General features: G+C 32.0%; 1 protein-coding gene and 1 pseudogene across 7 annotated transcripts; one reads left to right on the forward strand and one right to left on the reverse strand.

Annotated features, from left to right (window-relative positions):
• Positions 1-2,310: 2,310 nt before the first annotated feature.
• On the reverse strand, positions 2,311-3,352 carry LOC112467341 (annotated as a pseudogene).
• A 210-nt stretch (positions 3,353-3,562) lies between these two features.
• On the forward strand, positions 3,563-13,564 carry LOC112467312. 7 transcript variants are annotated; one of them, XM_025035898.1, is made up of 6 exons: positions 4,442-4,531; positions 7,397-7,545; positions 8,225-8,688; positions 8,777-9,220; positions 10,495-10,764; positions 11,830-13,564. In XM_025035898.1, exons 3-6 carry the CDS (start codon positions 8,243-8,245, stop codon positions 11,987-11,989), a joined length of 1,320 nt encoding a protein of 439 aa, XP_024891666.1. In that variant the 5' UTR covers positions 4,442-4,531; positions 7,397-7,545; positions 8,225-8,242; the 3' UTR covers positions 11,990-13,564. The 7 variants fall into 7 exon arrangements, with proteins under 7 accessions (XP_024891682.1, XP_024891675.1, XP_024891666.1 ...); XM_025035914.1 differs by lacking the exons at positions 4,442-4,531; positions 7,397-7,545 and adding an exon at positions 3,563-3,665; XM_025035907.1 differs by lacking the exons at positions 4,442-4,531; positions 7,397-7,545 and adding an exon at positions 4,238-4,372.
• Positions 13,565-14,854: the final 1,290 nt, after the last annotated feature.

Consider the following 14,854-nt stretch of genomic DNA (forward strand, 5'->3'; position numbering starts at 1 on the left):
ACATGTACAAAAATACAAGGTAGAGATTTAGGGCCAGTTCCACAAACGTCGGTTAACTCTTAACCTTAGGTTAACTCACTCTTCGTCTCTTTCTAAGGGGGACGTTAGAAAGAAACAAAGGATAAGTTAACCTGAGGTTAAGAGTTAACCGACGTTTGTGGAACTGGCTCTTAGCAATTTTTGTTTAATAAAAATGATAAAAATAATTTTAAATTGTAAAATGTATAAAAATGTGTCAATAGAATTATATATAATAACAGTAGTATAATAATAATAAGATTAACAGGAATTTTAAAATAATATATTAAATAATTGTAAATATTTTTTATATACAGAAATATCTTTTGCATAAAAAATTTAATGCGTATATGTATAGGAATCTATAAGTCTGTAAAAATAAAATGTTAAAATAAAAATTATCAAATTATGCCATAAATTATATCTATTATTTATAATAGTACAAATAGAAAAGTTTTTAGTTTCAATCGCATATTACATGATTTATCTTTTCGATAAATAAAAGTTCTTTCTGGAGATATTTTTAATACTGCTTAACGTAAGTCTCTTTACGAGCGTCTTTCAGACGAACACGAGAAACTGGCAGGCGATCATGCATTAGGGGCAACAAATATGATGAACGCGCCGTTAACACCGTCACCAGAGAACAACATATTCCGACAATTCCAAGGAAATTATCCTTTTTCTTTGCCCGGATACAGACCGCAGAAGTAAGTTCATACATTTTTTATATTTACACAAAGAATCAACAGATTTTGCATTATGCGATTTAACTAATGGTATACATATTAGATATATTAGATATTTTAACATTATTGTATGTACACATATACATATATGTGTGTGCATATATGTTACATATAAATTATAAATGAAGAAAATAATTAAACACAAATCACATTTTAATCTTTTATTTTAGTTACAGGTGCCCTTTATGCGACAGTTCAATTTATCCTTATTGCGGCGAGAAACTGTTACACGATGCCTGCTGCTGTACTGATTCTCATGATTTGCCTCATCAATGTAAATTAGCAGACTGTCGATTTCTGCATGCCAACAGCTGCAGGGATCACCGATTGATCGCCAATTGTTGTTGCAGCGACGATTATCGCGCCCTTCTGAAGAGCCTCGAGCAACAATAAATCCGTCGCACGTCGCGTATATTTATCCTTTTTTATTTGATGTTTTTCCAAATCTCCGGTAATATCTTGAGCTCTTTTTAAACCAGTTTCTTCGTACGTATGCGATATCAGTGTTGAGCGTATGCTGTGACTTTTTGACCATCTTTGACGAGCATTAATCGAATTCGTAAAATGTGTTATTCCGGTTAATCTTCTTGCAGCATCCGCATTGACCGTCTGTTCGAGTGTCAAATCTACAGGATTTTTAGAGAAAGGTTTATTTGTTCTTTTGACACCGAAAAACCCATTTCGAAATTGAATTTCTAAACCTGGATGTGTTTCCTGAACTTTTAATAGATTATCATGGTATTTTACTAACCACCGAGAATAGTTTCCTTGATTAAACATAAAAAATAAATTGGCCATTTTCGGAATAACTTCTTTAAAAAGTTCAAAATCACCGATGCGGATGCTGCGCGTAAACATTAGATAGTAATCGACAAAATTAATGTACATAACGTAATACTGCGGCGTTTTTCCAAAGTCTCCATTCAATGCCTTTTTTTTATAATCTAAAAAATCTGTTAACAATTTATCGAGAGTTGGATTCGAAATTTTCGAATTTGAAATTTTATTTGACTGAAATTCTTTGATAACTTCGAGTACATTTACTTCTACATTGATATTTTGCTTGGTTAAAAAATCTTCAAACAACAAAACTTGCAATCCTAGCGACACTAAAGGATGTAAACGCTTACATCGATTAAAATGTTTTCCGCTGATAAATCCATTGATCGAGCCGGAAGCTAATAATCCGCTTTCGACCATAATATAAATGAGCCCGCACTCATCTATTTTGCCAACAGCTTTAAAATACGCCATCATTATATGAAATTCACCAAGATGAATAAATAGATTGTTAAATTGTGGATGCTCAGTTGTTTGGATTTGATAAGCAACTTTGGCTATCGCTAAATCGTAAGTGGCTTGAATATATTGTTGCTGCAACTCTTCCGCAATTATCTGACTTTGACGCATCGTTTCATATACCTACTACGGAAATATTTGTCGGCGAGGCATTGATCGGTGTAAAGTACGATACTTTTTGTTTGATTGATTTATCTACTACGATTTTACTGTTAAACCCAATTCACATTGGCGTGTTTGCAATTTTAAAATAATGAGATAAAACCTACATTACATCTAGCTCTTCGTAAAAACTGTAATTACTGTTATTAACTGTACGCAGTTCGCTATCAATGGACAGTAATTTTTCAACCATTTTTGGTTTTTTGGCGTAAGTAACCAATTCCGGACATATAGCGTCAAACGTCCGTCTCCTTTTGGTGGGAGGTTCATTTACAGTACGTTCTATATCACATGTGCGTGCATCGCAAATATCTGTATCAACATTTTAGTAAATTATACCGACAGTATCGTGTAACGTATCCTTACCGCTACAAGTTTCAACGAATCGATCGTATAATTGTCGAAGGCTACTCCTGTACAATAATTAGACGATAAGTAAATATCTTCGGGACAAATAATCGATTTACTACAAGAGGCAAATGTAAATGTAGCTTCAGTTTCAAATTCCTCGATAGTATTGTAACTGCAGCAGTGCCCGTATTTATTTATAATGTCAATTACTTTTCTACTACTTGTGATGCTTTTCAATGTCATTCCAAGCGTTATGTGCATAGAAGTTTTAATTTTTCCATGACTTACTGCGTAAATAAGGTCTTGGACGATTGACTTTGCGAGTGCAGTTACAACTTTTCACAGTTCTTGGATCATTATCGCAAATTACTGAACGGAAAAACTGCGAAACATCAGCAGGGATTTCGCATTCCCCCTTAATTAAATCGAGCGCTGTTATATTGCCTGATAGAGGCTGAGCTTTAATTGATAACATTTTTTTTCTCAATATAAATGCCGCACGCTCTAATACTTCCAGCTCCTCACATTCGCCGAAAGTTTTATCTGTAATCACAGAGCCGTCTTTTGGTGTAATAATTTTTCTATGGTGAAACGTTATTACTTGTAAATCATCGCCAGCGAAAAAAAAGAGAATCCTCCCTTAAAAACCCTTCTGTACACACGATGTTCGTGCCCATCTATGCGCGTAATTCTTCACTCAACACATTCTGTTTGGCTTCTGTTACATTTTCCTGTAATAGAGGATGACGATGATAAATACATTTGGAGGACATTCTATCATTCTAACAGTTGAATATGTATAGTAAAGTCATAGGGTCATGATATGAAAGTCAAGTAAGAATGATCCAAAGTGCACGCGCAAAATGACGCACGAGTGCGTGAATTAATTATAAATATTTTGAATTTAAGATAGTAGATAAATTATCGTAAGTTATATTACAAAATCCCGTTTACGCGAAGGAATTATCGTAAGTTACTACAGAAGTAACGCTCGCGTAAACGTAGTAAGTGTAGCAAATGTGCTAGATATCGTCCATTTGTCGCAACTTATAAAAAACGAGAGAACAGCAATCTGCGGTGTAGCAGGTCTGTAGAATATAATTGCTGTTATGGACGTTTTAATTGATAAAAGACGGCCACTTATACGTGCTATGTGAAAAGTGGTCGGTTATGTTTGATAATGTTCTCGGCCGTTGTCAAGTTAGCATAAGTATAAGTCGGTCTGCGAGTCCTTATCAGTTGACCATAAATGCTTAAGTGTAGCATTTATGGAATTTTCGTGCTTTCCACATTGTCATAATGTTTTTTTAATTTCTACACTATCCACAAAATTTTTCAACTGCTAGTCTATAATAATTTGAAAGCTTATTAATTAAAAACGTTGTTTTAAAATTATTGCGTACTTGTCTTGAGTTTTTCTTCTTTCTCAATATTGAAAACTTTTTCAGAACCTTTTATACTTGCCTAACGTAATATAATAGATGCCTAATAATAGACAGACAAACACAACAGACAGCTGGTGAAAACAACTGATTACGCGAACAGGTATCGCTAATCTTTAATGCTCCTAACTGTTTAATTTGCTGAGAAAATTGCGATCATATACAAGGCCGACTCCGCGATGCGATCAAACGCATACAATGTATTGCACTAATCGATCATTTTTTATTCATAATAAATAAATCATGATTGACGCATAAAGCATCTTTAAACCTAAAGAGAATATGTATGACGTGCTGCTCTTTATTTCATTGCCGTGCGAGTAGGGGAGACCGGGGCTAGAAGTCACACGGGTAAGTTGTCACAAAGCTTATATCTCACTTAATAGATTGAGTGGAATATTCTGCTTTATAGTGTAGGTTGCTCCTATCGTGTTAGTCGGGTGTACGAAATAGCTCGTTTCAAAAACATCGCATGTGATATTTACGAGCACTTTTTAAAAATTGGAGGTCGTGAGTAAATTTTTCTTGCCTCTATTTTTATTGTTCCGTTGGTTTTTGGAATTATTAGTTGTAATTTCTTTTTGGTCATAAAAAATATTATAGTTTTAGATAATTTTTCTTGTATTTAGTTAACCGTCATTACATAGTTTATAAATATAATCTTCTTTGTTCAAAATGACCGTTCAGGGTAAGTTGTCTCAAATGCGATGGGATTCAAAGTTTATGAGAATTATTATTCTTTTATTTACTCAAAGTTTATGAAAGTATTACAAAGTTTATGAGAATTATTATTCTTTCATTTACTCTAAGTTTATGAGAATTATATTACAAAATAAACGAAGTATAGCGAGAAGTATAGGCTCTCCTGACTAAATCAAGAGAAATAAATGAGGCAATCGGAGCCAAGCGCGGTAAACAATGCGAAGCCAAATTGTAATAATAAATATATTAAAAACGGACGTTTCGACATTTTTTTGTGTCATCTTCAGCGTAATTAATATTTTGAAAGAAACGCATTTTTCAGCCTGCGTAAGATAAAATAAAAGAGGTATAGGCTTTCTTGACTAAATCAAGAGAAATAAATGAGGCAATCGGAGCCAAGCGCGGTAAACAGCGGATGACACAAAAAAAGTGTGACTCACCCAGATCAAAATGTATAATAAATATTTGTAGGCAACATAAAAACAAATCTCATAATAATGTAAATACCGGTCTCCCCTACACGCGGTGCCACCAATATCGCAGTCTCTTTCTCTCTTCAAGCATCGCTAATAATATTTAAGTATCACGCATATAGTGGCGATCTTTCAGTTCTTTTTCAACAACGCCGATCGTTACCCAACTGCTGACAGTAAAGCCTACCAACTTTCTAAGAAGACATACTTAATAGTCGCACGAGAGACTCATTACATTCTTTTGTCATCCCGACGAGAAAAATAATCCACCGCCGCGCCGGTCTCCAGGACGAAATCAGAAAACTTACAAAGAGGTAGATTGATGTGATTTTCTTTATTTACGATTAACTCTTCAACTATACCTTAGGGGACAATTGTTTCGGGTTTTGCCTTTCTTCCCAATGTGACAGCAATCGCGTCTGATATTGAAGAATATCCATGAAATTAACGCTATTCATCGAAATCGAAACAAATTCATCTTTTAGTATAATATTTGACTTCCAATAGGCCAAGTACCTATACAAATAAAAAACGTTCATGCTCCATATTTGTTCCGTATTTACATTTTCATGAGATTTGTTTTTATGTCGCCTACAAATATTTATTATACATTTTGATCTGGGTGAGTCACATTTTTTATGTACTTTGCGTCGCGATGCTATATCGTACCGCTTGATCCAACAACTCTGTTTTATATTCTAGTTTTACATATTTTGAGTAAATATGTTTACAGCTAAATGTAAGTAACCGTGTAAAACTCTAAAAACCGCGGACAGAGTTGTTGGATCACGCGGTACGGTGTAGTATCGCGACACAAAGTACATATAAAATGTGACTCATCCAGATTGAGTGATCGAACTTTTATGTTTATTACGGCTATGTTTATGGTATCACCACTCGGTATGAATAACAACAAGAGAACACTACGCGCTGTTCTCCGCCGATTTTGTTGAAACTTGCAGGAGTTATTGGAGATACTATGTAATGAATACCTGCAGTGAAGAACCGATATTATAAAGCCGATTATATATATATGGAGCATTCCATGCCAAATCAACCAACGACTTTCCTCGACCATTTTTTATTTGGCTAAAAATTTTGTGTTTTCATACTAAATAAAAGTAGTTTCCATGATTTTTTTTTTTAGATTTTTATCTCTACCCATACTTAAGTTATGAATTTTTTCAAAAAAATTTAAATTAAAGCAGTTTAAAATTTCAAATGCCTGTAACTTTAAGAAGAAAAAAGATATTGTACAAAATAAGGTAATCTTTTTTTTGTTTTTCACCGTACTTTTCGAAAAAAATATCGAAATAATTTTTAGTGGACAATATAACTGTTTTTTTTTTTTCAGAATTTAAGTAAAAAATTTTTGTTTTTCTCAATACAACCGTTTTGATTTTTTTTTCAAAAAAATCTCACAAATTCTAGACTTGGTTTTGAAATTTTTAAGCCATATATGAAAGTGGGATTTCGCAATAACTTCGATTTTTTAAGGAACTTTTTCTTCATTTTTTTCGAAAATAATTTTTTTTAAACAAGATAGACTACCGATGGCTATCAAAAAATTTGATTAATTTATAGACAGCAATCCTGAAATTTTGATCTATAGATAAAGAGGAATTCATTGATGAGGAATCCATCATTTTTTTTTAATGGAATATTATAAATTGGGGAACATAACGGATAAAATAAATCAAAAATATATATTTTTAATTTATTTTGTTTATTTTTAATTTTAATTTTTTTATTGATTTTATTTTTAAATAAATCTGATTACTATTTTCATAGATATAATATACGTGTTTTTTTTTCATTAACTATATGATTTAATTGTTACTTGCTCCGTTAAAGTTCCCTAATTTATAATATTCTATTCAGCCAAATCAAAAATGGTCGAGGAAAATCGTTGGTTGATTTGGCATGGAATGCCCCATATATATATATATATATATATATATATATATATATATATATATATATCGTTTAAAAAATGAATTTGTTAATTATAATTGTTATCTAATCACTAGTAAAGTGGAACTATAAATAAATTGATTTATATAATATAATGAATAAGTGGAAAAGTAACAAAACTGCACTCAGTCGTTGCTATTAGTCACTGCAAACAGGAGAAATTTTGTGGAAACATTCAAAAACATTATCGACAGAAATAATACATGCAAATGTAATTATTCTTTAGTTTGAGCGGTAGACCTCATTAAGTCATCAGTAATGCAGATTCTAAATACTGGTATTCCTAGGAATTTTGCAGCAAATCTGATTAGCTTCAAATGATTCTGAGGCATGCCTAAATCATTTCCTACAGTTTCTCTCATTTCATTCGTGAGGGTAAGCTGCTTAATATATGGATATAGGAAAATATACATGAAAAGATACAGGAAAATATGTGCGTGTTTTAGTTTACATATATCACATACAAATATGCACACATATAAGAGTTGCAAATACGGCTTGAGGGACAAACTTGCTTTGCGTATGTGCGTGTGTACATGTGACTGAATCTGAACTCTCTTCGCGAAAAAAGTGACCTTTTCACCGTTAAGATTTCGAGATCTCAAGATTGACTGCACCGATCTTAATCAAACTGGTCGCAAATTACGCGCGCAATAAAAATTATACATATAAGAAATACATCGTTTATACATTATTTTACTATTTTATAATATATGAGATATTTTAATCAAAAGCTTGAATTACGTGAAAACTCCAGATAAGCTTATTGGTACAGTGTTGTGATGGTATAAACAGCCTTTATAATGATAGTCACTATTTTTATGTATTTGACGTCGCGGTATTACCGTATCGCATGATTATCATGTGATGATATTTCTTTAGTTGAATAGCAGATTATAGGTAAGACAAAAGAACAAAATAAATTATAGTGAAATAATTACTCAAATTACTAAAGAGTATATATACATATGGTCCAATAACATACAACTTTAAAAAACAATGAAATCAAATTTACAAGTTTACAATAAATTTGTGTTTTGTATTTGTGTTACAGTTGCGTTATCCATAAAATATGATAAATACCAATAATATTCAGCGCGATATAAAATCTAGCTCAAAAAACTTGGACGAAGATGGACTTGTAAAATTATTTAAAAACATATTTGGAGTAAATTCTCAAAATGAATTTTCAAATAATTTCAATGTCTGGACCGTAAAAAAGCAATGCGACTGGATAATAAAAAACATAGCAGAATTCTTTCCAAACATGCCGCAGTCTTTACAGAGCATTATTCCAGCTGCCTTTTGCCAATTAAATAATGACCGAACCTTGAAAAAATTACCTGAATGGATGGATATGGATAAATATCGCAGGGGACAAATATTTGTCCAGAAAAATTACACTGCGATCGCCATATCGAAAATAATAGGGATTATGTATATTTATACGTTTCAAGAAGAATTGAAGCCAATTATTTTGGGAGCATATAGCCATACGCCGTACTTAGCATTCCAAAGGTATCTTTTTAAAATATTGTATTTATATGACCATATAAAAAAAAGTAGATAATTATATGCACATGAATATATTTTATACACTTCAAAGGTACGTATTGACTATAAAACGAATATTCAGCTGGTATAGTGGAGATCCTTGGATTAAAGGAACTAAAGCTTACACGGATATGCAAGTAGCACGTGGTAAGCATTTGACGATGAGGAAGAAGGTGTGTCAGATGGATCATGAGCAAATTACCGCTGCGTGCACATTCGCAAATCCATGGTGTCTAGATCGTGAATTGCTTCTAAAGGATTTCGCTGCGGTTTCTTCACCTGAAAAATTTGGACAGCGTCATACAATTATCAACAAATCACCATACAAACCAAAAGGTATAAATAACGCGGATTTTTCACTTACTCAGAGCTGTTTTGTAGTTGTACCTTTGCTCTATCCACAAAGTGTTGGAATACACGACGCGACCGACGAAGACTTGGAGGCTTTTTGCCATATGTGGAAATGTTATGGATATTTTCTTGGAATGGAAGATGAGTATGTGTAGTGCAATTATAATATATACTGTGTATTGTGTTATAATCATATGTATATTAAATTGGGAAGAAAGTAATCTGGATTTTTTCGTGAAAAATATCTATTAAGAAAAAATAGTTGCAACGTTTTTCTTTTAAATTAAACTAATTACGTTCGAATTTATAATTATTTTATGCCATCTTTCAAGCAGAAGGATGCCGTGCCGATAATAAGTCGGCTCTTTGATTGCGAAGAAATCTATGGTCGGTATTCATAGTCGGTTCTTATTTTAAGACTGTCTTAAGTAATGTGTTAAGATGCTAACACGGCTCTGTGATTGGTTCATAACATCTTAAGATCGTACTTAAGACGGTCTTAAATGTAAGATTTAACTATGAATACTGGCCTTTGATTCATTTCTTGACTTCGTCCGGATTTCGAAAGCGTTGTCCTCTCAAGCCGTGCTGCATCGATCGAAATTGGTAATGATCTAAAAGCGCAATATCTGGTGAGTTAGGTAGGTTGCAGGAGAATTTTACAGCTCAAGTCTATAAAAGTGTTTATCGATGCGGTTACAGCGATATGAAGTAGGACGTTATCGCGCAGAAAGATGGTGTAAGACAAATCTTAAATCGGTTTGAGACATATAACGGCCGTTTTTCGAGCAATATTGCGTTTAGACACTGAAGTTGTTGACTATATAAATTTCAGCAGTGACTGACGTGGCGACAAGGATTCGTAGTAATTATGACACGTGGCAATCTTTATCAAATCAAAATAAATACACATATATGATAAACAGGAAGACTTGTCTTGCAGTAATTTTAATGTAGAACAATAGTTCTACCGTGCGTTGTATTGCCATTTATACGTGACCGGGATTACTTTCTCCCCAACTTAATATAAACAATATTTCAAATACTGTTTGATAAAAAAAAATCGACAGAAAACGATAGAAAATCATTTCTTCTCGATAAATTCCAACAAAACGATAGAAAACAATAAATTACTATAAGAATTCTATCGTATTCCAATGATTGAATCAATTTTCAACAGAGAACGAAAGAAAACGATAACATTTATTTCGGAATCTAAATGATTATATAGGCTTACGATAAGAAACGATAAGATTTTTTGCAAATTGTGTCAGTTTCTATCATTTCTTATCGCTTTTTTTAAATCAGGGCTACGTAATTTTATCGATACATGTACACACGTAATATGTTACATAAAACACATTATCTATATATAATATCAAAACTTTGGAGATATTATAAATTGTATTATATATCCAGGTACAACTTTTGCCGTGGCAGCCTCGAGGAAATAAAACAACGCGTGAATGACCTTTATCAATATTGGGTAATACCAAATTTTAAGGAATTGACACCAGAATGGGAGCACATAATCAGGTGTCTTGTTGAGAGCATGAACTATTGGCCTGGAAAATTTTATATGCCTTTTAAAGTAATCGTATTATTGGCTACAGACACGTTAAATCTAAATATGCCTAATTTATACGCGTCATTTAATTACACAGAGTGGATCCTCTATAAGTTCCACAAGTAAGTAATATGATTATCAAATTAATTAATAAAAAGCTACAGAGAAAATTCATGAACTTTCAAAATATTAGTTTTAAGGCCACTTCGACCAAGCTCCGATTAACTTAATCGTTGATTAGTCTACTGGAAATGACCAATCGCATGTGTCAATCTGCTTCGTGAGCAAATTATTCGGTGTATTATAAAATTCGAACATTTTCAGGGATAAAAAAGTTATTTTTTAAAAGTAACTAATTACCGTTACTCGTTACCGTGTCAAAAAAATAACTAGTTACTTAACGGATAGTATTGTATTAATAACTAATACTGTTACTAGAGTAACGGTACGGTTATATTAGTTACTGATTCTCAAAAGTAACTCGTTATCGTTACCATTACTTAAAAAGTAACGATTTGTTACTTTTTTTGTTACTTTTTCAATACTATAATGAGTTACAGACTAAAAAATTTATTTTTGTAATATTTTTTATTAAAATATTAATAAAAGCAATGAAATTTTATATTTTAAATTGCAAGACCACAAAAAAATTGAAAGAGAAATGTTTTAATGCTCAAAATGCAAATAAGGAAAAATATTAGTTTTCGTTGAATTTATAAATACAGTTTATACTTCTTTTGTACTCCTAATTTTATGTTTAAAATTTTTAACACGGAAAATCGCAGCGGCAAGCGCCCGGCCTCAAAGCTGGTATTCATAAAGTTTGTTCTTATACTAATACGGCTTTGTGATTGGTATGATATCTTAAAACTATTCTTAAGATGATCTTAAATACAACAACCGCAAATTACTATCGGTCGAAAACTGGAGACTTGAATATACGAAAATTGCCATAAATATAGATTCAAAATATTAAAAGTAACGATAAAAGTATGAACTGTTAAATTCGTTACCATTACTGAAAAAATGTAACTACGTTACCGTTACAGTTGCAAAAAGAAAAAAGTAACGCCGTTACGAGTCCGTTACCAAAAAGAAGAAACTGTAACGGCGTTACAAGTAACGCGTTATTTCCCTATCCTAAATATTTTATACATTCTACATTTCTATAATCTTGATAATTTCAGATTTCTGTTCTACGCATTTAAATTTTCAACTATAAAAGACATTATTAATAGTATGACACGCAAAAGCATGAATAAAGCAGCGAACTACAGTGCGGAGAAATTAGAAGAAATTCACGAAAAGTCGAAGAAAACAGTACCCGATTTTTCTATTACGTATTAATGGTTTGTTGTATAAGTCGTGACATCACCCGGAAAAAAATCGGAAATCAGCTTGCCTTAATTTAGTAATCGGCCTGATTTCCGAACAGTTTGACACTTCAAAATTTTGACACATTAACCCCGATGTAGAAATTGACCTGATTGCCAAAAACTCTGAGGTTGCACTGACGCTGCAACCTATACAATTGCCGAAGCACTATATACATCTTGGGGAAAGGCAATCAGGCAGTCAGGAAAACGGTCAGACAACGTCAGCTCAAATGTTACATAGGCTCAATTGTAACGCGTGATTCAACTCATTTCTCCTCAAGAAGCAACAGACCCTTGTGCCAGACCGGAGCCAGGCACAACAGGTTGACAAAAAGTTGCCTAGTAATTATTAGATATATATTATTAGTTACCATAAAAAGTCCACTATTTTACCGGACAACAAAATTACCATTCCGTGCTTTCTCACATATGGCAAAGAGATTTAGTAGCGATATTCGCTATTAACCCTCCGTAGTCACACCGGGTCAATTTGACCCGAGCCTCAACTTTGCTCGTAAATATCTTGCGCGTAACTTGAAAATTGGCGGGCATGACGCCCTTTAGCTGTAGTTTAAAAAAATTTTTTTTTTTTAACAAATTTTTTGCGAATTTTTTTTATATGTTAAAAAGTCCTGAGGCCCTTCGTTTTTAATAGCAATCAATTTAGCAATATCGCAAGTGCATTTGAGAATTTTTTCAACACGATCGGTGGATAAATGGTCAAATGGCGAACGGTCAAAGTTCGTCTCGGGTCAAAATAACCCAGAGTGACTTTCTTGTTTGAAAAAATAGGTGTGACTACGGAGGGTTAATCTCTTTCCCATACGTAGGTATAAGAGAGCACGGAATGGTAATTTTATAATTTGCTTCTCACGGAAAACTATTATAACTTTATAGACATTTTCGTGTTCTAAACTATTTATAATATGTTAATATTAATTACTAACATATGTGACTATGAATATGAATATTAATATTTTTATTATAACCATCAAGATGTTTCTTTCGATTGGTATAGCAGCACTAAGTGTCTTTTATGTCACATTTCTTTATTATATGTTATCTTTGTCTTCTTCTTTGATATACATACTATGGTCTTTAAAAATTTTTTGTTTTATTTTAATATCGAATTATTTTATAGATAAAATAGTTCAAGTTTCATAAAATTGAATCTTATGAAATATTTCAATATGAAATATACACATTCGAGTGTATATACGTACGCTCACGTACAGATTTGATGTCCGTGGTATCGGGCTCAATTTTTTTTTAATCGATAATGTATCATTAAAGGAAGATTAATTGGATGAGAATCGGTGAAGGGGTTCCTTCACTTGTAGATGAGATAGAATGGAGGGACATAAGAGCACAGGATAATTTTATTGTAAACGTTAATGAAGAACAAGAAAATAATGTAGCTCTGTTGAAACGAATCGAAATTATGAACATTCTTCCGATATAAAATTATGTAGTATATAAGGTTAGTTAAACATTAAGTATTTTAGTTATAAGCAAAGTTGCAAAGGTTTGTTATAAATAAAAGTACAAATGTGTAATTGTAATATAAAATGATTGTTAAATCTTGAAAACTAAAAATACAAGGAACATACGAGATAAAGTATATAAGTTGAGATACGACTTACGCAGTATGTAAATGATATATTAAACTAATTATTAAATGATCAAGAGACACGGTAGTGTCTCGCGCCAAGTACACGCGGAGACCGACCGTGACTCTTTTACGCGATATTAAACTAAAGAATGTGTGAGCGTTCAATTGTGATTATTGATTGATTAGTTTTATATATACATTAAGTGCAAGAGCGGAATATAACTAAATTTGCAAGTTGTATATGATAAAAACTACACACACATTAAATATTAATATATTTTATTATAAACTTAGTAGTACAAATGTAATACTTATTAATGAAAATATAACTTTTCAATCATTAATTTTTTTGTTAAAAACAACAAGTATGGTTAGACTTAATTAATCACAGAATACAAACCTCAATAAAATAACGTTTATACTAATGTTACTAATCTATTACTATATTAAAGCTTAAGAGACTAACAGTACTTTACTTAGAATAACTTATTACAGCTATATCACATTTAACTATGTTAGATATTAGACTGTTTTTCACAAAAAATACTTTATATTAACATGTATTTGACTTTAAATAATTTATAAACAAAATTAAACAATCAATTAACTTTTAATTTTAAATTAATTGAAAAAAAGTGTGCAAGTAGAAACCTGCACATTGTTTCCTCATAGTTTTTAAGTGTGCAAATAGAAACATTTGCTCACAAAGCTCCTCTATGAGGAAGCTTTTATTTTATTTGATGTATAATTATTATTTGTTTTGGCTTTCTCATAGAGGAAGCTTTGTGAGCAAAGATTTCTACTTGCACACTTAAGAACTATGAGGAAGCAATATGCAGGTTTCTACTTGCACACTTAAAAATTATGAGGAAGCAATGTGCAAGTTTCTACTTGCACACTTGAAAATTATGAGGAAGCAATGTGCAAGTTTCTACTTTTTGTACTTTTTGTAACAATGTCATGCAAATGTAAATAATATATTTAAAACTTTTACTTATAATAAAATATACAGGGTGTCAATTAATTTGCGCTCACTATTTACACAGCGATTTTTCTTATCAAAAATTAAGTCGAAAAGTCTTGAGTCATTTTTTTCTATAATGCTTAATAAAGTAGTAATTATTATGTAAAGTCAATGCAAGTAGTTATTGTTAGGATGGGAAGAAGGATGGGAAGTCCCGATTTTTTATCGACTTCCGACATATCAATGAAGTGACGCATATC

The sequence above is a fragment of the Temnothorax curvispinosus genome, unplaced genomic scaffold, assembly GCF_003070985.1.
Source record: "Temnothorax curvispinosus isolate PA1 unplaced genomic scaffold, ASM307098v1 QBEX01001649.1, whole genome shotgun sequence".
Classification (NCBI taxonomy): Eukaryota; Metazoa; Arthropoda; class Insecta; order Hymenoptera; family Formicidae; genus Temnothorax; species Temnothorax curvispinosus.